This window comes from Colletes gigas, unplaced genomic scaffold (genome assembly GCF_013123115.1).
Source record: "Colletes gigas isolate AHSC1104 unplaced genomic scaffold, ASM1312311v1 Colletes_gigas_Sc00014, whole genome shotgun sequence".
In the NCBI taxonomy this organism is placed as follows: Eukaryota; Metazoa; Arthropoda; class Insecta; order Hymenoptera; family Colletidae; genus Colletes; species Colletes gigas.
Window position 1 is genome coordinate 7,052,104 of NW_025106643.1, and position 25,456 is coordinate 7,077,559.

General features: G+C 38.1%; 1 protein-coding gene across 1 annotated transcript in view; it reads left to right on the forward strand.

Moving 5' to 3' along the window:
- Positions 1–25,456, forward strand: part of LOC122399674 (armadillo repeat-containing protein gudu) — a 307,238-nt gene that overhangs the window by 197,502 nt on the left and 84,280 nt on the right. The window contains exon 7 of the mRNA XM_043400525.1: positions 22,981–23,385. Coding sequence (XP_043256460.1) covers positions 22,981–23,385 — 405 coding nt within the window. The remainder of the gene's footprint in view (positions 1–22,980; positions 23,386–25,456) is intronic.

The following is a 25,456-nucleotide window of genomic DNA, read 5'->3' on the forward strand; positions in this document are numbered from 1 at the left end:
ACGTCATTGCATGTTTTGAACGTATTTTCGAAATAACATGTTTACCTCTTCAAAAATTATCATATCCCACAGTGGATGGTTTGTTTTTGCGATTGTATATAAACACAAATGTTTTGTAAAACGAACGGAGAAATGGTACTTATCAAAGATCGCATTAACGTCGCAAGTATAGGTCGAATCAACAATCAATACAAAAAGATACCAATATTTAAATTGTGAATTCCAACGGAATAAAGTAATTATACAGGGTGTTCGGCCACCCCTAGTCAAAATTTTAATGAGCGATAGTAGAGGCCAAAATAAAACGAAAATCAAGAATACCAATTAGTTGATGGAGGCTTCATTAAAAAATTATTAACATTTAAAGTTCCGCCTGTAGAATGACAACCCGAGTCTCCGCTACCGGTGGTTACTCGCGTGGCCGCGTAGGCGTCTTCGCGCAACCGATTACGTGCCGCAAATCGTGATTAACCTTGCGGCCGCGGATTCGCGCAATTAATCATGCGCCGCACGAGTATTAAACCCGGGCCACCGGCCGGATTTGGGGGTCTCGTATCTTGCTCGTCGAAGCGAGCTCAAGTGGCGAGGGACTCCGTATCACCATACGGGGTCCACACAAGATCCACTTTTGGGAAACACGAGAGTGTGAGGGGCACTCTCGCGACCGATCCGCCATCCATTCCCGCCGTTCCCACCCGGGCCCTACCAACGATGCGAGCCTTGTTGTCGCGGCGGTAGGGTATTGTAATCGTCACCCCATACACCCCTCCCGCCGTCCCTCAACACCCCTCTCCTAGTCAATGACCAGGTAACAGCATCGACCATCCGTTCCCATCATTTTTATCCTGGTCCTACCAACGTCGCGAGCCTTGTTGCAGTGGCAGTAGGGCATTGAAGCTCCTTCCCCTCCCGCCGTTACCGCCTAGCCATCGTCCGCTGATCGCCCGCCAACCGGTACCGCCGACCCACCGTCCGCTGACTGCTCGCCAACCGTTACCGCTGGAACGTCCGACCGTTCCGCACTAGCCAATAGCCAGTAAGCGTTATCCGTTCCATGCCCGTACTAGTCTGTAAGTACCCCGAATAAACGATGCTTTCACCAACCGACAACGTCTCCGACACTCACTCGCACCAAATCCTGGCTAGCCGACTGGTTCGGCAAAGCGCGACCTTCCTCGCGGTCCCCCGAACCGAACCGACGCGGGGGACCAGTTACAACCGTGGAGCCGAAAACTTTCAAATATTGTAGTTCTGGTTTCTTACCGTGCCACAATTCAAACGGTGTTTTATCTAATTTCACCGCTGTAGTTGGGGTTCTGTTTATTAAATACATAGCGGTAAGAACCGCTTCACCCCAAAAAACTTTATCTAAACATGCACCAGCTATCATTGCCCGAGCCTTTTCTGTTATGGTTCGGTTCATCCTCTCCGCCACACCATTTAATATTGGAGTTCGCGGAACAGTTAAATTACAGCTGATATCTATTTGAACGCAGTAATCTTTCATCTCATTAGACAGATACTCTTTACCATTATCACAATACCGATTAACTAATTTTAAATTAAAGTGTGTTTCACTTTTTGCTACATAATCTTTAGACATTGCAAAGAATTCTGACCTATTTGTCAGCAGATATACCACACAATAGTGTGTAAATTCGTCAATAAATGTAACAAAATAATTTTTGTTATTTACCGTAGAAGGAGCAATCGGCCTACAGATATCAGAATGCACTATTAGTAATGGCCTTGTTATGTAGTCTTTTTCTTTAGTTGTGTTAAATGGTAAACATGTTTGTTTGTCTTTAATGCAAGCTTCACACAAATTTTCATTAATGTGAATTGCATTTACTAATAACTCTACATCGCTTACCATTTCCTTATTTTTCAATTCTAAAAATTTACTTTTACTCACATAACCTAATCATTCATGCCATAGTTTATAGTTATTATTTGTTGCACTATATACTTGCTTAGTTATTTTTATACTAAGCCTACAGCTATTAGATTATGTAAAGACTTACCCCTATAATCTGCTCCCACGAGCTCGGCTATTAAACCGTCGAAAACTGTAAAATGCTTCATTAGAGGTATGTCTCCTTGTCACTTTAAACTTGATAACCTTTTTCTTAAAGCTAACTGCGTAGCCAAACTTTTTCTTTCACATATGCTGTCTAAATTTTTAAATATTTCTTTTACAGTTTTCTCTGGCGATACAAAGCTCAGGAGAGAATCCGCTAAATAATCTACTATTATCCCCTTTGCAGTACGCTCAGCTTTCTTCCACTCTGCTGTTGTTGAATTCCAGTAGAATTGACAACACTTTATTTTCTTTAGAAACTCATACAGCTTGTATTAGGTCGACTAAGTATTAGACTCTTTCTGACCATTCTTCAATATTGCAAACTTTTATATACTATTGCTGGAGATAGGTAGAGGTAGGGACGATGGTCAAGGGGCAGTGTGACTTAGGTAGGGTGCAAGGTTCAGGATGAGTAAGGATTAGAAATCGTGATTAAGATGTTTGGATGAGTAATGTTTGTGATGTGACTGAGTGATGTTTGTATGGTCGTGTTGGTCATCCAACACCTCCCCCTTTTAGTTCGAAGACTACGATCTTATTATACGATAATATTCACGAGTTTAATTGGGTTTAAAGCTGTTGATGTGACTTGTTTAATATAGTCGGATGCTGATATACAACAGTCACTCGATATCATGTTCATTCTTGGAACGTAGTGGGTTATATTTTTATTCACCTGGCTGGTAGGTTCTAAAGAGAACAGCATAGTATATCCTTTGCAGTTATTGTGTAGTTGCAGCATCCCTGTTCTTTGAAGGACAATATCCTCCATGTGGTCCTTATCTTCTCTGCAGATGATCGTCAGAGTAGTAGGACGTTGCAAAACATAGAGCCATTGATTGTTCAAGACATATTTCCATGTTTCAACTTCGGCGTGTATCGTTTTGGTTGAGCAGTCTCGTGGTAGGTGGTCCATATGCGAAGTCAACAGTGAATACATACAAGATTATCAACTTTGAATTCAACAGGGTTACACTTTTTATCGTGATATTCTTTACTTTTGTTTTTTGAATTAATTAAATTTTCCTTTACTAATTTAAATGAGATATTTAATTTATTCTTTAAAGAAGATACATAATCGTCGTAGGTATATTTGAATTCAGGTTCTTGTGTAATAGAAGAAGGTAAATATGCACTGCGACCGAAAAGTAATTCGTAAGGTCTATGGTTAGTGGACTTGTTTATTGTTGTGTTGTATCTGAATGTAGCAAATGGAATGTAATCATCCCAATCAGTTTGATTAGGTTTGACATAATGTTTTAGGTAGTCCTTGAGTGTTAGATGGTAGCGTTCAAGAGAGCCGTTAGTTTGTGGGTGATAAGGAGTTGTGGTGATGTGTTTGATTTTAAACAAGCTACTGAAGTTTTTTATTAGGTCCGACATAAAGTCAGGTCCTTGATCGGAAAGGATTGATTTAGGAATTCCAAATCGCATAAATAATTTAACTAGGGTTTTAGCTACGGTTATTGATTCGTGGTTTAGTAGTGCATAGGCAAAACAATGTCTCGTTAGATCATCCTGTGCAGTTAGAATGAATCCATTTCCTGATTCTGTTAAAGGTAATGGACCTACTATGTCTATAGTTATTCTATTAAATGGAAAGTTAGATGTTGAGGTAATTTCCATGGGTTGCTTAGTTGGTTTGAAATTCGTTTTGTTAATTTGACAGGAGTGGCATGACTTTATATAATTCCGAATATCCATCTTAATTGTAGGCCAATAATAATGTTCTTTGATTCTATTATATGTTTTATTGAATAAAAAATGTCCCGTTAGTTTATTATCGTGATTTTCTTGCAAAATTTTATTTATTTCGTCTTATGTTTTTGGCGTTATTTTATAATTATGGAATATCTTTACGTCGTTTGTAGCAAATACGTATTTTAGTATTTCGTACAATAGATTTGATTTCAAATTGGTGCTCTTATAAGAATAAATAAAAACAAAACCATTGCTGTGAATTTTAGAATGCAGTGATTGGAGGTATTTGAATAAGTGTTTGTATTCTACCTTATTGAAATGTAGGTTTGATGGAAATACCAGATATACTGTCTGATTTTCGTTTTTTAAAATAGATGCGTCATGTAAGGTAGGCTGTAAGTCGGTTAAGTCAAAATTTGATTGTATGTATTCGGAATATTGGTTACTTTCGTCTAAATCTACCAAAGGACCAAATTAAAACAATTGGTTCGTTGATCTCTGCGAGGCTTCGAGTCTCTACTGGAAATTCTACCGGCTGTAGTTGTGTATAATGGAATTTTATAAAATCTTGATATGTTTGAGATCGTATATTGGCGCTTGATTCATTGCAAAAAGTCGTGAAATCCATCTACATTTTAATTTATACATCCTGGTTTATATCTAATTTCGTAAGTAAATTCTTCTATTGTTTTTGCAATTGAATAACCATTGAAGTGGTCGATGGTCTGTGTAAATGATAAAAGTTCTTTTTCCGTCGTGGAATAATTGTGTTCTGCGTCGTTCAGGGTACAAGAGTAATATGCGACAGGGAGATCTCGATCGTTTCTCTTCTGCAAGAAGACTGCTCCAATTCCTATATCGGATGCGTCCGTGGTTAAAATGAATTGTTTCTTGAAATCTGGATACTGAAGGATTGGTTTATTAATTAATTTTTCTCTTAAGGTGAGAAATGCTTGCTCTTGAGATTCTGTCCATTTCAACTCTACATCTTTCTTTAATAATTGGGTGAAGGGTTTAGCTATAATAGAAAAGTTTTCTATAAATTTTCTATAATATCCTACCATTCCTAGGAACACCTTGATTTCTTTAGTATTACGCGGCCTTGGGACCTTTTGTACACTCACAATTTTATTTGGATTAGGTTCGATTCCCTTATCAGATATAACGTGGCCTAATTATTCTCAGGATTTCTTTAAGAATTCACATTTATTTGGCTGAAGTTTTAAATTATGTTCTCTAAGTCTTGAAAATACGTTTTTTAATTTTCGATTATGATCCTCTACTGTGGATCCGAATATAATTAAATCGTCCAGATATATAAAACATTGTATGTTATTTAACCCGATTAATACGTTATTCATCATGCGTTGGAAACAGGATGGAACATTTTTGTGTCCGAATGGCATTCGGGTGAACTCATAATGTCCATCAGGTGTGGAGAATGCAGCTTCAGGACTGTCATTAGGATCCGTGGGAATTTGGTGAAATCCACTAGCTAAATTCAATGTTGTGAAATATTGTGCATGCCCTAGTTAGTCTAGTGTATCTTCGATATTTGAGAAAGGATATAAGTCATCTATTGTTTTCTGATTTAGCTTCCGATAATCGATTACTATTCTCCACTTGTGATTCCCAGAAGCATCGAAATTTTTGGAGACCACCCATAATTGTCTCGACCATGGACTAGTCGACGATAGCTTATCCAAGAAAAACCCTGTCTGCCAATTTTTAACTTGAAATTTCGACCGTGGGGGTAGTTATGGGGTGAAAACGAAAATCATGTTTTTCTACAATTTCTCTTGACCTATTGAGTAAAAATGTGTAAAAAAGTTCAGAGACATTTCGGGTACCGGAGCACATATTTTGGGAGATTTTCAGATTTTTTGAATGAAGCACCAGGTAGTAAAAAATAAAAAACCGCAAAAAATGCCGAACAATGTCGATTACGTTTTGAAGGAGGTCCGGAACTACTTTTATACTTTTACAGTAAACGGGTATTGCTATTACTATTATTCTCAATTGTTTTCAGATTTTTCATTATGGTGCGCCGCAGTGAAAAAAAATAAAAACCTATTTGTTCCTCATTTTCTGCATATTAGAGTAACTTACACGTTGAACTTTTATGCATTCTTCAATATATGAATGTTTTGTAGACTGTTTAATGTTTCTACACTAAGCAGAATTACATAACAATTGAAACAAATAAAATAAAGCCAACCATTGAGTGCATATATTATAAAAACTCAACGGTAATTTCAACGGCATTGGTGGCGCAGCGTTAGAGTGTCCAATTGTGGAACCGTTGGAAGTTGTTTTTACCATAGGTTCGAGTCTCTCTTCTGGACTTAGTATTTTTTTTCTTCATTATTTGTTTTTTCAAATTCTAACTATACAGGGTATTTCACCTAACTTGACCACCTTAAATATATCGCTTATTTTGTATGATAGAAAAAAAAGTCAAGGGGAGAAAGTATTCTGTTTGAAGGCGCCAATACGGTGATGGATCGAATTTTTTTTTCAAGGTCATTTTTTCGAGATTTCAAGGTCATCGTATTTTTTTTAAATGGGACCACATATTTTCGCTACAACAGTCTTATAGCTTATAAAAAGACGAATCCAACGATGTGCGATATGTTGACCTTCACGTGACCTTTAGCGAAGGAATTATGAAATGTTTGTCAGTAACTTCAGTACGCGTTCGGAGACGGTAAATGAAGGAATTTCAATTTCATTGAAACAGTGTACCGTGTAATTGTTTCTGGTGCTTATAAATAGATATTCATATTCTCCTTTCAACGGTTGAAGTATGTTTACAAGCATTATTATTGTAAGAGGAGAATGACCGAAGCGGGTCAATAGCGCGTTGTCAAAAAGCCGCGACGTACACAACAAGTTGCGGTATCGATAGCAGTGTAATAAAATTCTCCATCATGTACACTACAGCAGAAAAAGTGGAAATGATTTTATGATCGCCGGATCTTACGCCACTTGATTTCTTTCTGTGGAGGCACCTAAAAAATACAGTTTACAATGATATTCCCACAACAGCAGAAAACATGCGACAAAGGATTCTACATGCATGTAGATCAATTACTGTAGAACAACTGAAAAATGTTCAGCAAGAATTTATTTACCGCCTCCAAAAATGTATCCAGGTTCATGGTGCACATTTTGAACACCTTCTAAAATAAACATTTAATTTAAGACTGTTTCAATGAAATTGAAATTCCTTCATTTACCGTCTCCGAACGCGTACTGAAGTTACTGACAAACATTTCATAATTCCTTCGCTAAAGGTCACGTGAAGGTCAACATATCGCACATCGTTGGATTCGTCTTTTTATAAGCTATAAGACTGTTGTAGCGAAAATATGTGGTCCCATTTAAAAAAAATACGATGACCTTGAAATCTCGAAAAAATGACCTTGAAAAAAAAATTCGATCCATCACCGTATTGGCGCCTTCAAACAGAATACTTTCTTCCCTTGACTTTTTTTTCTATCATACAAAATAAGCGATATATTTAAGGTGGTCAAGTTAGGTGAAATACCCTGTATAACAATGCTTTATATTTATGTTCTAAAAGTATTTTACAAATATTTTAACTTGAAATATGTATAAACATAATTTTGGAGCGTTTTTTGCGTCTTTATTTTTTTTCGTCAACCACGATTGTTGTTTAACTTCTCTTACACTGAAATTAATGTGAAACGTTAGTTTTCAAATCTCTTACCTTTGACTATTGTGAATGGATCGGAGCTGAAGATTGTACATATATAGACTTACTATTACTTCTTCTCCCCCTTGGATCAAGCAGATATTTCCTTCTTTTTCTCTTCCTTTGATAAATATAAATGTTTACTACGGCTTCAGTATCTAACGAAGACATGTAAGAGTCATTATCACCAATTTCTATGACCTTGAAATATGTTGTCAAGGTTGCTGTAATGAAGATTTTTTCTCTATACATGTAACCGCCGCTCGGCCTTAGTTTCCGAGATTTTTCTTCAAAAAGATCACAGCTACTACAATGAATTCTGTCTATACGTACGTGACTGTGGAAGCGTGTGTGTAAGCGTTGAATCGCCAATTGTTTATTGTTTCTATAGATACATTGAGGCGGTCGGCAATGGATGCGTATAGCGGATGTGCATAAAAACCCGATGTGAGTAGGGGGATTGGGAAGATCCTGGGAAGGAACATTGTTGTCATTTGTAGATGTATCATGATTGATAATGTTTTCTGGTGAAAAGGAATTTATCGAAGGTTGTCCAGGGGTGTATTTGAACCGTGAATTTGAAATTTGATAGCGATTCGTGGGTACTCCTTGGTGTTGGAAATTGGCTTTAAAGTTTGAGTTTTGATTGAAATTCGAATGTGTTCTAGAATTATTAAATTCGCGTTTTCTACATTCTTCTATTACATGCCCAAACTGTTTGCAATACCTACACTGTTTAGGTTCACTTTGAGGTACTCTGTTTCTATCAATTTGATTATAATGAACGGGTCTGTTAATAGGTGGAGTAGCCCTATTGCGATTATTGAAACATTCATTAGTAGTGTGGTTTGTTTTATAGCAAATTCTACATTTTCGCGTTTCTACCTGATTGTATTATATTCGTAAGACTTTCTCTTCCAATACTGCAGCAGTAAAAGCGTTATTAATATTTTTGAAACCGCGATACCTTAGCATTTGTGAAATTTGCGGATGTGAGTGATGCCGAACCGATTTAAGGTCATTTCATTAATCATCGTTACACGTCCTGCTAATGTATTGTCTTCAATATCTGCGGAATGAATTGTACCTAGGATTCTGGACTGAAGTTCTTCTAAGCGTTGGTAAAATTGTTAAATAGTTTCTTTATGTATTTGTTTAATGGAATTCAACTCCTCCATTAATTGATCTAATGTCTTTTTATCTTGATATAAGTTTAACAATAAATTGAAAATTTCATCCCATGTGGTAACGTTACAATGGATGTCGACTTGATCTCTAGCTGTTCCTACCATTTTATTTTTTACAAATAGTAACAACACTGGCTTCTGCAAAGAATTAGCTAATTCGAACACAGAATCTACTTGTTTGATGAATGATCTTTGTCCTATCTCCATCGGATTCATTTGGTAGGAGTTTAATTAAATGATGTAGAGATACCTCTATAGGGGTGATAACTGAATTTGTAATATTATCAGTTTGAGATATTTTATAGGAAAAATGGAAATTTTCGAAATTGAAATACTTATCTGGAATTCAGTATATACAGTGCGATCATATAAATGTTTCTCTCCTGAAGAAAAAACTGCAATCTCCAGTGGTGTTGGATACACATTGATCTAATGAATGCAACCAGTTGTGGATGAGTTTCTTCTTTTATTCTCTCTCTTCTTCGATGTGACCAATTAAAATTGTCGCCTTTTCTCAGTGAAACCATCAGTGATTGTCCAAAAGCACCTGAGTTGAAAGCCATCGAAGGATCCCACTTCTGCCACATTTGTATTGGATTCCAGTAGAATTGACAACACTTTATTTTCTTAAGAAACTCGTACAATTTGTATTAGGTCGACTAAGTATTAGACTCTTTCTGACCATTCTTCAATATTGCAAACTTTTATATACTATTGCTGGAGATAGGTAGAGGTAGGGACGATGGTCAAGGGGCAGTGTGACTTAGGTAGGGTGCAAGGTTCAGGATGAGTAATGTTTGTGATGTGACTGAGTGATGTTTGTATGGTCGTGTTGGTCATCCAACACTGTAATGTTCAACGGATTATCTTCGTCCACCACCTTTATAACATTTAGTTCGATTAAAACGGCACGAATTCTGAACTTCCAAATTCCATGCCGTTCTCCGTCGAACACTTTAATGTTCCGTTTTACACTCTAGAGTTCCATTGCTCTCGAATCACTCATTGTTCACAGTTCAGACAAGAATTGTATATTTTCAGTATCTGTTTTTTTTTTCACGTTTTTCGACGCACAAGATTTTTTACTTCCACACACTCTTAACACTTACAGTTATATTTATATTGTCTTTTTTCTTTTTTCACACGCTTAATACGCGGCGTAGCCTGGGCCCATAACCCATTGGAATTGTAGGATTATAGGACGTATGGTTTAAATTACGCAACAATATTTAACTGTAAAATTTCTTTTTTATTATATTCGTGAAGGTATATCTCAGAGATCTGTTTACTAAGAGATCTGTTCCTGAACTGCGCAGTTCACCCGCAAAAGAAAGGCAAGAGTGAAGCGCAGCTCGCACTAGCGACGAACTCTTATCTTTGTATAATAAACACCATGAGTTCGTGGAACCCATAGCCAAAACTGAAACGAAACTCAAGACATATACAGTCGTCACCAGTGTGGCCAGATCGGGCATAATTGAGTAAATCGAAATAGACAATAGTGACGACGAACTTACTTAACGTCTAACGGAGTGGTAGCGATAGCAGGCATATACTACCGCATGAGCCACCTGTACGTGAACTCGGTACTTCGCACAATTTCGGAAAAACGATAAAGAACGCTAGAGTGAGTCTTTCCTTCTTAGTCTTGTAAAAGAGAAACAGTTGAAATACGACTTCGCGATAATCGGCATACGATTCCAAGCCTCGACTGCCCCAGCATTTTTACTTTTTGACCTATGTAAGGTATAAGGAAAGTATCATAATGAAAAAAAAATTTCGAAAATTTTTTTTAGCGGAAATACACGTTTTAGGGCCCCCTGATCATATCGTGACTATTAAAAAAAGACATTTCTTTTTGTTCTTATGCTATTAACATGATTGCGTTAAACGGTTAAATGAATTTCAATGAAACTTTACATTTAAGTTTTATATTCTCGTTTCAAGGTCTGACTAGATTTTGGGCGTGATCGGCTTCCATATAATGATGATTATACGTCTTATAGTTTTATAATTATTTCGATACATATACATTATTTGTGAAAATTTTTTAAAGCAATTTATATATATCTTAGGAAGAATTAAGATCAAATAAACTTTTCTCCTATCTTTTCTAGAAAGGAAAAAATTAAACAAAATCTTATGCATTGTATACCTTGTTGTATTCCTCTTAATAGTACTTTATTAACTGTCGGAATACTAGGTTAACGGCGTACAAATACAATTTGACTATTCGCAGTCTTAGACTAAAAGCTTGCGCGTTCGTGTACTGTGAGAGTCAGAATCAGAGAGCCCGTTTTGGGAAAAGTGCAGGATATATATGCAGAACTGAAAAAGAGGGAAAGGTAGGGAGAGAAAAGGGCGAGACAGAGAGAGCTTCCAAAAATGATTCAGCAGTCAAGGTTCGGGTGTGAGTCAGGATAAACTAAGGAAAGAAATTTGGGATGTTTTGGAGTTTTGTGTGCGCGTAAACATGATGGTTTCGTGATCGTGGAAAAGTTAGGGATAAATTTTCGATAGTAACCTACCATTCCAAGAAATATTTTTATTTGTTTCAAATTTTTCGGAGGATCTATTTTTTTAATACATTCGATTTTCCTTGGATTTGGTTTGACACCATCTTTAGAAATGATATGCCCTAGATATTGACATGATTCACGTAAAAATTCACATTTATGTGGTTGCAGTTTAAGATTGTATTTGCGAAATCTACTAAAAACATTGCGTAATTTAGTATTATGATCAGAGATACTAGATCCGTGAATAACGATATCGTCAAGATAAACAAAGCATTGCTAATTATTGAGTCCGATTAAAACATTATGCATCATTTTTTAAAATACTGCGGGCGCGTTCTTGAGACCAAAAGGCATACGTGTATATTCAAAGTGACTTTCTGGAGTAGAGAAGCCGGTTTTTTCGGCGTCGTCTGGATGCATGGGGATCTGGTGAAAACCACTTACTAAATCTAACATGGTAAAATATTGTGAATGCCCTGATTGATCTAATATATCTTCAATATGCGGTAAGGGATAGGCATCACCGATTGTTTTTTCATTGAGTTTTCTATAGTCAATGACAATTCGCCACTTTAATTGACCAGAAGCATCCGGTTTTTTTGGTACAACCCACAAGGGGCTTGACCATGGACTCGTAGAAGGTTTAATAATACTTTGTTTTAACATTTTCTCGATTTGCTTAGATACCTCATTTTTATGTACCTCGAGATATCTATAGGATTTTACTTGAACTGGAGTATTGTCGGACGTCGGAATCTTATTGTTAGTAACGGCTGCGGTAGTCGTAGTTAATATGTCGTCTGGGAGATGAAAAATATCTTCGAATTCATAACATAATTTAATAATTGAGTCTTTTTCTTCAAGATTTAAGTGTTCGGTACGTAAGTTTTTATCTAGTGATTTAAATCTATTTTCCTTATTTTTTGAATCGATATTAGTTGAGTGAAAAATATGACCTTACTGAGGGAGATGTAAAAGAGGCAAATCGGGTTTAGTGAATACCCTTTTTCCTAGAGATCGATTAATAATTGTAGTCAAAGCTTCATTCTTGTTTGTCACTTTTACTAACGTGCAAGGAGTTATTAATGATTTTTCTTGATCCAAGAATTGGTTTAAAATTATACCTTCTTTCAAATTAAGAGGGTTTATGACCGATATTTTAGCTACCATTTCTGATCGCGCGTTTAAAGTTAATAAAGACTCGTTTGAACATCGATTTACATTTCGTTGTAAGGGAATTGAAAATGGAATCGTTTCGATTGAAATTGATAGATTTTGAAAATCGGTTTTACAATTTTGTTTATCGAAAAAGTCTTGTCCTAAGAGACCATCGAAAGGAATACCCGTATTTGAATCGAGGATTTGGAATTTGCAATTAAAGGAGTATTTACGAACCGATAATTTGAGTTCTGTTTCTCCAAGAGTCGCGATTGGCGCATTGACATTGATACCATTAAGCATGATTGGTTTAGAGTTAGTTATTTTAAAGTTACCTAGGCTCGACCTTTTGACTAATGAAATTGATGCTCCTGTATCAATTAAAAATTTTAAAGTTCCATCAGGGGAATTTGATGATAATGATTCGAATAAGACGAATGTCAATTCATTATTATTTAAATGAATATTATGAAATGTGAAAGAACTGAGGCTCGTCGTAATATTGGATTCGTCGTTATTCGTGGAAACTTGTTTAGGAGAATAAGGATTTGATTCAGAAATTTGTGAATTACGATTACTCAGGTGAATATTTGCGTGCCGAATGTTTTGATCTGACCTAATTCCATTATTTTTGTTACGTCGAACATTTGCAGCGAATCTTTTTATACATTCTTCAATAGAATGGTCTATGTTCTTGCAATATCGGCATTGAATTTGATCAGATGAACGGTGCGAATTTTGATTTGGCATTAAAGCATTAAATCCTTTTGAATTAGGAAATTGAATTTGATCAGTCGAACGATGCGAATTTTGATGTGGCGTTAAAGCATTGAATCCTTTTGGGTTAGGAAATTGAATTTGATTTTTGTGGAAAATACTTCTATTATTTTGACTAATGGGTCGATTTTGTTTTGTAAAATGAATTGATCTAGAATTTTCAAATGTCGATAAATTTCGTTGAAAACTATTTTTTTTATAACAATCCTCACTTGCATGATTTGTTCTATTACAATAAGTACATTTCAAAAAGTTATCATAACGGATTCGGAGAGCCTTTTCCTCGGCTGAGGCTGCGGTGAAAGCTTGATTAATCGTTTGAAATTCCCTATATCGAAGCATTTGCGAGATTTGTGGATGAGTGTGATAGATAAATCGGTTAAGAGTCATTTTGGTTATCATTGCGATACTACCAGGCAAAGAACTTTCATCTTGTTCTGATGTATGAATAGCTGCTAGTATTCGAGACGAGAGATCTTCGATTCATTAATAAAATTGTGACACGATTTCATTTTTCTTTTGAGTTATCGAGTTTAATTCTTCAAACAGCTGATCGAGAGATTTTTTATCTTGATAAAGATTTAAAAGAAGTTCCGAAACATCCTCTCAACTCGTTAGATTACAATGAATGTCTATTTGTTCTCGTGCTTTATCGGTAATACGACTTTTTATGTACAATAATAAGGCAGATTTTTGAGATTCTACGGCTAATTCAAACACTCCATCGACTTGTTTTATGAAGCTTCGAATTTTAAAACGATCACCATCAAATGTTTCCGGAATTAGTTTAATTAAGAACGAAATATCGTATGTAATTCTCGAGCTTTGGGGCGTATTATTATTAGCCATAATTGCTTTTTAAGATTTAGAGGAAGAAAGGAAATAGAACTGTCTAGACTGACGAATATCTATTGAGTAGTACTCACTCTAGAAGTCATTCTCTGTAATTGGTGCTGGCGTTGCTAGGATCAGTATTTTCAACCAGGTAACAGGACTTCCTTCAGTGTGCCGCGTCCTCGGGTATCGTCTTCTTCAATCTCCACGTAACTTGAAAGTTATTACTCAATTCACAGGGTAGAATTGCTGGCTCTACTTGTATTCGCTGTATTTAGAGTATTGGAGATTCCGTCCTCGTCGCCAGAATTGTGTTGTATTTCTCTTAATAGTTCTTTATTAACTGTCGGAATACTAGGTTAACGGTGTACAAATACAATTTGACTATTCGTAATCTTAGACTAAAGGTTTGTGCGTTCGTGTACTGTGAGAGTCAGAATCAGAGAGCTTGTTTTGGTAAAAGTGCAGGATATATATGCAGGACTGGAAAAGAGGGAAATGTAGGGAGAGAAAAGGGCGAGACAGTGTTCGCGCTCGAATTGTTGATGGTCGGATTGGAGTGAATGCGATGTCGTCGTGTTGGAGAGGTTTAAAATGGTTTATTTTTAACAATAACAAAGTGGACTGTATGATATGTTTTCAAGCGCGTTGAACTGTGGGAGGAACTGTTTCCCCCGCGCTTACTTAAACAAAATGCGTTCAACTCAAGTAAAACTGCTGTACTGTTACAGACTTGTTAGTTAGACTTGTTAGACTTAGTCGGTTAACGACTGAAACTCTAAAGAAATGAAACTTGTTTGTCGGTTGACTACTGAAACTAGAATCGAAACTGGTTTGTCGGTTGACGACTGAAACTAGAATGGAATTGTGTCCGGAGTCCGTTTCCTCCTCAGCTTAGATCCCCTCCAAGAGGTACACTTGGGGGTGTTTTGCAAATTCCTCTGTGGAATCGTGAGTCGATTGATTGGCCATCGACTTGAGAGAGGAGGACCCATTTTCCTGCCCCATTTTGGCAGCAAACTCCTCCTTCACCTCGGTGGTGGAGGAAAGTCCCAGGCCACCCTGGCGAGTGTGGCCGAGGTTTCCTCCCCAAGTCGAAGGCCGCGTTAATTTATCGAGGAAGAAACGGAACTCCGGATTATCCACGCAACAAGGGGTTGCGTCTGGTCTACGTCTGTTTTTATGGCTATATTGTTCCGCGTGTCGGCGATGGCCGTTGTCGTCGGTGCCTACATTTGGCCTCGACGACCGTACCACCCGCGGAACAATATAGCCCTTCGCTGGTCAACTCGAGTGTCGCGTTTCTTTCGTTTTCCAAAATGCTATTCTTTTACATTGACCTTTGCCAGATGCGAGAGACTCGAAGACGTTTGCAACGTAGTACCGATCCCGCATCTGGCAACATAAAGGACCGGAAACAACTCGAGTTGGCCAGCGGAATGAGCGTGCTTTCATTTACCGAACAGACAGAGAGAGCTTCCAAAAATGATTCAGCGGTCAAGGTTCGGGTGTGAGTCAGGATAAACTAAGGAAAGAAATTTGGGATATTTTGGAGTTTTGTGTGCGCGTAAACATGATGAGGCATACTGCGTAAACATAGTGATACATACTGGCATACAACAACCTACCCAAAGCACATTAAAAACGTATTCCACAAATATTTTAGAGTAATGTTGTTCAAAGCAGTCTTACTCGTAAAGGGTTAATTAAGTGTTAATTAAAATGAAAGACCACTCTTAGCCAGTATCGTGCACACTGTAACAATGTTCAGTAACAAATATTTTGTAACGATATGGTCTAAATAGAAGAATTAATTGTTACAGAAATAGATTACTACTGACTTTTCCCACTATGTTTTTCAATAACCGTATCAAATTGTTACACAGAATCAAATGTTATGTATTTGACTTAACTTCACATAACAAAATAATTGTAACGATAAGTAAAACAATAACGTGCACGCTACCGCTCAATGGAAACCGCGGGAAGGTGGTGGTCACTTCTATCAGGAGGAAAATGTAAAAAATCGTTATTTCTTTGTAACACTACCGCGTGCCATATATTAGAACGTCTATATCCTTCTTTCCTTTTCTTTGATTCCCCTCTAAATTCATTTCTGCTAAATGGAATATATTAAATTATCGTTTATATACTGCTATTCATTCGATAGATCTTTATTTCTAATTACTGCTCTTTAAAAACCTATGGCAACTAGGCCATGTATATCTACGCCCTTTCTTTCTTCGTCCTCGTCATTTTAACGGCCCATTAATCCGCGAGTTATATAAACAAAACACTATCGTCAACGTGTTCGATTCACTGATGTTTCTTTTGAGAGTTTGTTAAATTCGGTCGACGAGGTCGAACGTACGCAATTTAAAGGTACGTGCCGTAGATAATATTCAGGTATTTAAATCGAAAAAAAGCTTTCGCGTAATTATTTTCTAATTTGCTGTCATTTTCACGAGAACGCGGACAACTTGAATAATAATTTTACGACGCAATCCGAAGAATCGCCTCTGTCGTTGGATCAACGGATAAAAGCCGCGGAGATAAAATTTGCCAAATTAATAGCCGAAAAAAATATTACGTATCAAACCGCAGAGTCGATTCTTGAAGTTTTCAAAGACATTGGGCAAGATCCTGATGTCTTGAAACATATGTCGTTCGGTCGAACGAAGTGTTCAAATATAAGGTAATTGTTTAGGAAAGGTGGGGTCTCACCGATTTCGACGATTTTTGAATATATTGTAAAAATCAACATATTGAACAACTTTTTCCTATACATATAATCGCCGCTCGGCCTTACTTTCCGAAATTTTTCTTCAAAAAGATCGCTGCTACTACAATGAATTCTATCTATGCGTACGTGCCTGTGGCAGCGTGTGTATAAGCGTTGAATCGCCGATTGTTTATTGTTTCTATAGATACATCAAGGATGCGTATAACGGGTGTGCTTAAAAACTCGATTTGAGTAGCCGGCCGCCTGGCGGCGGCCGCTATAAATAAATCTAACCGAGACCTAACCCAAACCTAACTATTTTACCTAGTATCTAATATAATAAATTAGGTCCGGGTTAAATTTTCTTATACCGGCCGCCGTAAGGCGGACGGCCACGCATTCATTTTCTATTTCAATTTTCTTTATTGATATTGTTACATATCATGCGTGTATGGGACTGAAACGTTTGGTGACTTGGGCGTTGGCTCGAGCATCTAGCGTGCAACCCTTTGAACGGGATTGACTCATGCCGTATGCGAGCACCCGGCCCAATTTTCATTACGTTTTATGATAATGCTCCGCCTTAGTACAGAGCATTTTCAACTATATAAGGGTCGCGGTTTCTTACTCGGGAGCTCAGTTTTTCCTAAAACTCTCAGTACAACGTTATTGTGACACTCAGGGCAAAATCGGGTTATAATCCCCTTCAAGCAACTATCTACCTTAGCGGGTTTATCAGTGAGTGTCCATTAATCGAGTAGTAGCTCCCGCGAACGCGCCGCGTAAAAGCCGATAACAGATCTTTCGCCTTCAAGGCAATTTAACAATTGTACAACTTTTGTAAATCCATCGCTGTACTTGAGCATCGTTAAGAACATATATTCAAGTAGTATTCCTTACGTGTGTTATTCACTCAATTCAACCCTGAACCATATTAACCGTAAGGCTAGGGGTATCTCACGAAGCCGGTACACCTTTACCGCTCGAGGTGTACCATCACGACAGAGAGCAAGATCCTAAAAACATCCTAAAAACCTACGTGGCTCCCAGGGTATAAAGCCCCTGGTTCGTCCACTCCTACTAGCGGCTCCCAGGGTATAGAGTCCCTGGTTCGTCCGTGAAACCTTACATTTTCCCTATAAATCTAACCCCGTGGCTCAAAGTGTATAGAGACCCTGGTTCGTCCACGTAACCTCCACCTACGGCTCCCAGGGTATAGAGCCCCTGGTTCGTCCGGACCTCCTGTCACTTTCCAAACCATACCCAAAACTACCGGTCGAGTACTGGCTTCGACCGAATCCAGGATGTCGCGCTCGCGCTCGTAACAATATTATCAAAAGTGGTAAAGATTTTAGCCATTATTTCGAAAAATTTCATTGTTCGATCATTAAAATCATATTGTCGACGGAAGAAGAATTTAGCTAAATAGTCTACATAATGTATTTGGCGAGTTCCATACTTCGAAATATTCGAACCTTTGACTGCAATGCGTTTAATAACGATACCAATGCAGAACTAGATTTAGCTTGACACATTATACATTATTTGTCGTCGGTTGTCATGCCGATTAATACAAACAAGAGAAAAAATCGACGATCGTGGACTGACGCATACAGAGTCACAGACATGTGCATATAGACAGAATTCATTGTAGTTGTTCAGGAATTAAACAGGTTGACCCCGTGTACCACGGGCACTAACTCGAAATGGCCCGCCCCTGGTCAGACGCGGCCCACGCCCGGCTAGGTACGGGCCTGAATTATTTCACCATGCGTGATTAATACGCACGCGCGCTTGCGCGCGCCGCGGTACGCGACGTCACAACGTCGATCCAATCATCGATTGGATCGATGTCAAACCCCGCTTTTTTTGAGACTCGGCGATCATATAAATACCGGCGTACGACCGGTAAAACGCTCTCGCTGTTCGCTTATCATTGAAATTGACTAAAAAGATATACATTGTGATCCGTTTCGCCAGTCTTAATCGTCGCCGAGTCTTTTCCAGGGCCACGTGTAAAAACTTAAGGGTTCGTCACTAGATTTCGCTATTCTGACTATCGCCGATTCTTTCCCGTGACAAGTGAAAATTAAATAATTCGTGTACTCTACTTCGCCACTTCACTGTGTCACCCGTTCCACAACGTAGTCGGTTACAAGGCGAAACCATCACTCCGCACCTTGAAAAAGGGTAAAACTTGCGCCCCGTGGCATTCCTGTTCCAATATCCAATAACGCCACGAAACAGTAGTAGTAGCAATATTTTGAAGAAATATCTCGAAAACTTAGGCCGAGCGGCGGTTATATGTATAGGAAACAGTTATTCAAAATCTTGATTTCTACAACATATTCAAAAATCATCGAAATCGGTGAGACCCCACCTTTTCTAAATAGTTACCAAATATTATATCAAACGTTTTGTATCCTTTAGAAACAAAACGTATTTCTAGTGTTTTACGAGACACTAAATTTTCTATTTATATTGACGAAACATCCGACTTGACCAACGAGAAATGGATGACGTTTCTTGTTCGTTATGTTGCACCCGAAACTCTGGATGCTCGAACGGAATTGGTAGAATTATTACATCTTAATGCCACAAATTGTGGCGCCGATAATTTATTTAAAACATTTGAGATTGCGATGATTGAAAGAGAAATTCCGTTCGAAAATATTGTCGCTTTGTCATGTGACAACGCTGCTGTCATGACAAGGCGACACTCGTCCTTTATGACAAACCTTGAAACAAAATGCAGGGGCAAATTTTTGACTGTCCGTTGTCCGTGTCATCTGTCAGCAATAGTAGTGCGCTAAGCGTGCAATACCATTCCAGACATATGCGAGGAGTTGTTACGAAAAGTAGCAACTTTCATATACAGTAGTCCCAAACGTTCGGCTATATTCCGCGAATTTCAACAATGTTTTCCAACAATCGAGAGGAAAATTTTAAAATTGTGTTCTACGCGATGGTTATCACATTATACATCCGTAGTTACACTTTTAGAGAATTGGGACTCTGTATTGCTTTTTTTTTTTGCAAGAATTGACAATAAACGAGAAATCAGAGTCCGGGGAACATCTGTTAATCTCGATGCAAAATCCAGAGGCCAAAGCATATCTTTATTTTCTAAATTACGCTCTTGAGTTTTTTTTATAAATCTAGCATTTTCTTTCAAACTCAAGAGACAAGAATTCATTTGCTTCAAAAGACTGCGGCAGAACTTGTATGCGATATATTATGCAATTTTCTATAACCGCAGCTTTTGAAACACATGAGTTTAGTAAGAATGATAAATTTTTCTATAACTGATAATAAACTCGCGTTTAATAGTATAAATTTAGGAACAAAGTGCCTTAATTTTCTGCATCAATTGAATGCAGAAGGCAAGTCCGACATCGTAGAAACCGTAAGAAAAAATTGTTTAATGTTTTATATTACAGCTGCAAATTGCCAATCGATGACGAATTTCTTAGAAAGTTGTATGTTTTTGAACCCACTTTTATATTAAATGATACAAATAGAGACATTTCCTTCAGAAATGTTCTCTTAATCGCTAAGAAATTCGGCGGTTTCGACGAAGAAGGACTGCAAACAGAATGGTCAGTATTGCCTTTGGAATTTACAACGAAAGGTAGACAGACGCTTATCGAGATGAAATTCGATGGTTTGTGGAAAACAATTTTATTAACGCGAAATTTGGACTATAAAAATAAATTTCCTGAATTGATGAAATTAGTAAATATAATTAGATCACTTCCAAATTCCAATGCCGATGCAGAAAGATTGTTTTCCATGTTACCTGACATAAAAACAAAGAAACGGAATAAACTTTCTACGGCCAGCGTCAACTCTATTTGCGTTGTGAAATCTTCGTTACAGGCGCAGAGGGAAAACTCTCAACCCATGGAGGTAGATGACGATCATCTAGCTCTATTGTATTCCAAAAATGTATATCATAGATTTGCTAAGAAGCAAAAGTGTAATTTAAGATTAAACGCAACATATGACAATAACTTTGAGAATTTTCCCGCTACGTCATATGACGAAAATTAAGGTACCGATTTACTACAGAGCTTTTCTCTAGAGAGATTTTTCTCTCCAGAGAAAAACTCTTTAATAAATTCGTACTATTAGGCTGTAATTACAGTGTAAACGTTTTCATACGACGTCGCGGTAGACGGGCCTTGTTACGTCAACGGTACCGCGACATAGGAGCAACAAGGTGTGATGCATGCATGTGCCATAACGTCGCGCGAAAGTGCTTACACTGCAACCGCAGTCTTGTTAGTGATGTTTAAAATATCGCTAATATGTAAATAGTCGTTCAATTTGTCTCGCGTTGTTACTTTTTTTATGTATTTCGCTTGCTGTAAATACTATTCTGCTCGCTCTAACCATCATTTTGCTTCTTCATTTATTTGCTTATATTTTGCTGTACATTTGTACTTAGTGAAATTGCTTGCTATAGATAGTGTTGCTATGACGTAGAATGTCGCGCCTTGTTGCACCTACGTCGCGGTTCCGTAAGAGCAACAATGCACGACATAACGTGCCAGCTTAATCGCAAACGTCCTACCCTGACATCCCATCCTTTGGAAATGTAAACAATTATATCATTTTTCCATTTTTATGGCACGTGTGTATATTAATCAAAATTCACGTATTCACAAGTTAGTTTTTCATTATATTGTAATTTCATTACATTAATTAGAACATTTTAATATACGGCATCTGATAATGTTACAAAGAAATAACGATTTTTTACATTTTCCTCCTGATAGAAGTGACCACCACCTTCCCGCGGTTTCCATTGAGCGGTAGCGTGCACGTTATTGTTTTACTTATCGTTACAATTATTTTGTTATGTGAAGTTAAGTCAAATACATAACATTTGATTCTGTGTAACAATTTGATACGGTTATTGAAAAACATAGTGGGAAAAGTCAGTAGTAATCTATTTCTGTAACAATTAATTCTTCTATTTAGACCATATCGTTACAAAATATTTGTTACTGAACATTGTTACAGTGTGCACGGTACTGGCTAAGAGTGGTCTTTCATTTTAATTAACACTTAATTAACCCTTTACGAGTAAGACTGCTTTGAACAACATTATTCTAAAATATTTGTGGAATACGTTTTTAATGTGCTTTAGGTAGGTATACAATGCATAAGATTTCGTTTAATTTTTCCTTGCCAGAAAAGATAGGAGAAAAGTTTATTTGATCTTAATCCTTCCTAAGATTTATATAAATTGCTTTAAAAATTTTTCACAAGTAATGTATATATATCGAAATAATTATAAAACTATAAGACGTATAATCATCATTATATGGGAGCCGATCACGCCCAAAATCTAATCAGACCTTGAAACGAGAATATAAAACTTTAATGTAAAGTTTCATTGAAATTCATTTAACCGTTTAACGCAATCATGTTAATAGCATAAGAACAAAAAGAAACGCCTCTTTTTTTTAATAATCACAATATAATGAGGGGGTCCTAAAACGTGTATTTCCGCTAAAAAAAATTTTCGAAATTTTTTTTTCATTATAAATGATACTTTCCTTATACCTTACATAGGTCAGAAAGTAAAAATGGGGTAGTCGAGTTGGAATTGTATGCCGATTATCGCGAAGTCGTATTTCAACTGTTTCTCTTTTACAAGACTAAGAAGGAAAGACTCACTCTAGTGTTCTTTATCGTTTTCCCAAAATTGTGCGAAGTACCGAGCTCACGTACAGGTGGCTCATGCGGTAGTATATGCCTGCTATCGCTACCACTCCGTTAGACGTTAAGGAAGTTCGTCGTCACTATTGTCTATTTCGATGTACTCAATTATGCCCGATCTGGCCACATTGGTCGTCACTGGAAATTATTTTTGTAACATCGTATCGCATCGGGTTAGGAAAACCAACTAAAAAAATATTGGTTAATAAGAATTTTCTCTTTCAATATTAATGTTAAGTAACGTAATAATTGTAAGTAGTGATTATTTTTTCAAAAATAAATTTTTAAGAAGCTATTCAAAAATATACATTTTTTGTACATAATTCGAAGCAATCAAAAAATTCTTAAAGATAATGCTTTCCCTTTTAAAAATATCTGCATATCCCACCATCTTTCAATCGTTTCTAAGCCTAAATCTTAAAATCCTCAATATGTACTAACTACCCTTAAGGGTACTGTTCACTTGCTTATCTGCCTATATCTTTTAAATGAAACACTTCATGCGTATTTTGTGCCACATCTTATATTTTGATGTCTCTCTTTACTTGCAGATCAGATTGTTAACTTCCACATACGAGCCTCTATTGGAGAATATACCGTTGGTAATAAAAGAATGTGCACAAAATGAACAATGCATGGACATCATTAATGATCCTGACCATATTCTGGACGGCGTCCGATTAACTTGGTCATTACTGAAACATCCTAGCGTAAAAATCAAGAGAAATGCTTGCCTCGCCTTGGTCCCTTGCATCAAATATGCCAAAGATTCACCAGAAATGGTACGAGCATTTGTGGGTGGATTGGAGCTCACGGTCAGCCTTCTTCACAGCACAGACACCGAAGTGCTCAGCGCAGTTTGTGCGACTATCGCCGAAATTGCTACAGATCCCGAGAACCTGGGTATTCTCAGTGACCATGGTGTAGTGGAGAAATTAGCGAAGCTTGTGACAACGGTAATTTCTGTACTTTTTATTCTAGATACCTGGCTTAGTTCATACACAATTACGTGGAATTAGAAATCGAAGTACCTCTCGGTCGATAGATATTCTTCTAGAAGGCTCCGCTGTCCGATCACCATGAAAGACAAAGAAAGAGTGGGAGAGATACGGATCTCAAATATATAGTTTTAATTTCGAATATGTAATAGTTTGCAAGATTTTCGCAAATAATTTTGCTCTACACAACTGAATTCTGCTTATACATATACGTCTTGCAGGGCACACGACCGTTTTCTCTGTAGTAGTGTCATCGTTGACTGCTGAATAACTGATGATGCATAGCGATATTGTAGGATGTAGTTTGCTGCGGGATTAATGCACGCGACGAACCTTGTACACAGAACTTTATTGAATACCAAAAGACGGATACTACACGAAAACACTCCGCACACCTCAATCGCTCCAATCGTTCTCCCCGGTCACTCCTTACCTAACACTCTCCTACCCGCACACACACACACGCCCGATTGACAAAAACCACACGCATTCTGCATTCGTCAATTCATAACCCAATCGATCGATTCGTTTCCAGGCTCGCACAGCTGACTCCGGTCACTCGCCTCACGCACTCACACAACAACGCACTCGCACACTCACATCCCACACTCGGCCGTCCTGAATATGACAGCTGCCCTCAGGTGTCGTCGATCGATTCATTCAAGCCTTCAAATTCCTCGTCGTCTTCATTTCCGCTATCATCAATGACCCACGACTTCATGTGGTCGGCCGACGTTGAAGTCTGCAGCGGACCTTCATGATCGCCAACCCTTCTCACCAGATAACGATCATTCCTCAACTCTTTGGTGACTTCGAACGGTCCGAGGAACTTTGCCGTAAACTTTGCCCCAGGGTGGGACTGCGTCCTCTGTATGGCCACCAACTCTCCTTGTCTGTAGCGCTGTGCTTTCTTCCTCTTTTTATCGAAGCCTCTTCTGTTTTCCTGCTGAATCTGCGATATCTTCTGTCTCGCCTTCTCCCGTAATTCGTCGCGATCTTCCTGAAACACAGCGGTTACCTCCTCCTCCAGCATTTCGCGTATCGCTGGATCTTCTCGTAATTTCATGTCCGTGCCAAACAGTATTTTAAACGGTGTCACTCCCGTACTCCGATGCGGCACCGAATTTATATATTTTTGCGCTGTATCTAAATGTTTAAACCATTCCTTTGGCTTCACGGCGGATAATTTTGTTATCAGTGGGATAAGGGTCCGATTGACACTCTCCACTTGCCCATTCCCTCGTGGTACACCAGTCGCTATTTTCACATGCTGAATATTTTCCCGCTCGCAATACCGCTTAAAATCTTGAGACGTAAACGCGGTCCCTCTGTCCGATATTATTCTCCTTGGGTTTCCGAATATCGCCGCCTGATTTTCCAACCGTTTCACGACATCGGCCGTATCCGTTGACCTCGTCGCGTACAACCAAACGAACTTACTGAATGCATCCGTTACGACGAATATATACCTGTAATTCTTCCGTGTCGACGGCACTGGACCCAAGTGATCTATGTGGTACGTTAGTAGCGGTGCGTCCCCCTTATCTATCGGATGTAGCAGACCCTCTTGTTTGCCTTGTTTTTTATTCGCTAGGATACACGGCACGCAATTTCTCACCACTTTCTCTACCCTTGACCTCATGTTGGGAAACCAATATTCCCTCTGCACGAGGAGTAATGTCTTCCCAACTGAGAAGTGCCCCCTCTCGTGACCCTGCCTGACTATCTGTGACTGCATACTCGCAGGCACTACCAACCGAATTTCGTCATCCACCTCCTTAAACAAGATCCCGTTCCTCACGACGTAGCCATCCAGATTCCCCTCCTTGAACGCCTCCAATATCTTCAGTAGAAGAGCATCCTCATGCTGCGCTCGCCTAAGCCGAGCCATCAGCCCCTCTTCTTCGCGACCCGCCACCAGACAATTAGGCAACGGTTGCCGACTGAGCGCGTCAACATGCGGCATGCTTTTCCCCGATCTGTGTTTTATTACATACTGGAACTCCTCCAGGAGAAGTGCCCACCTTGC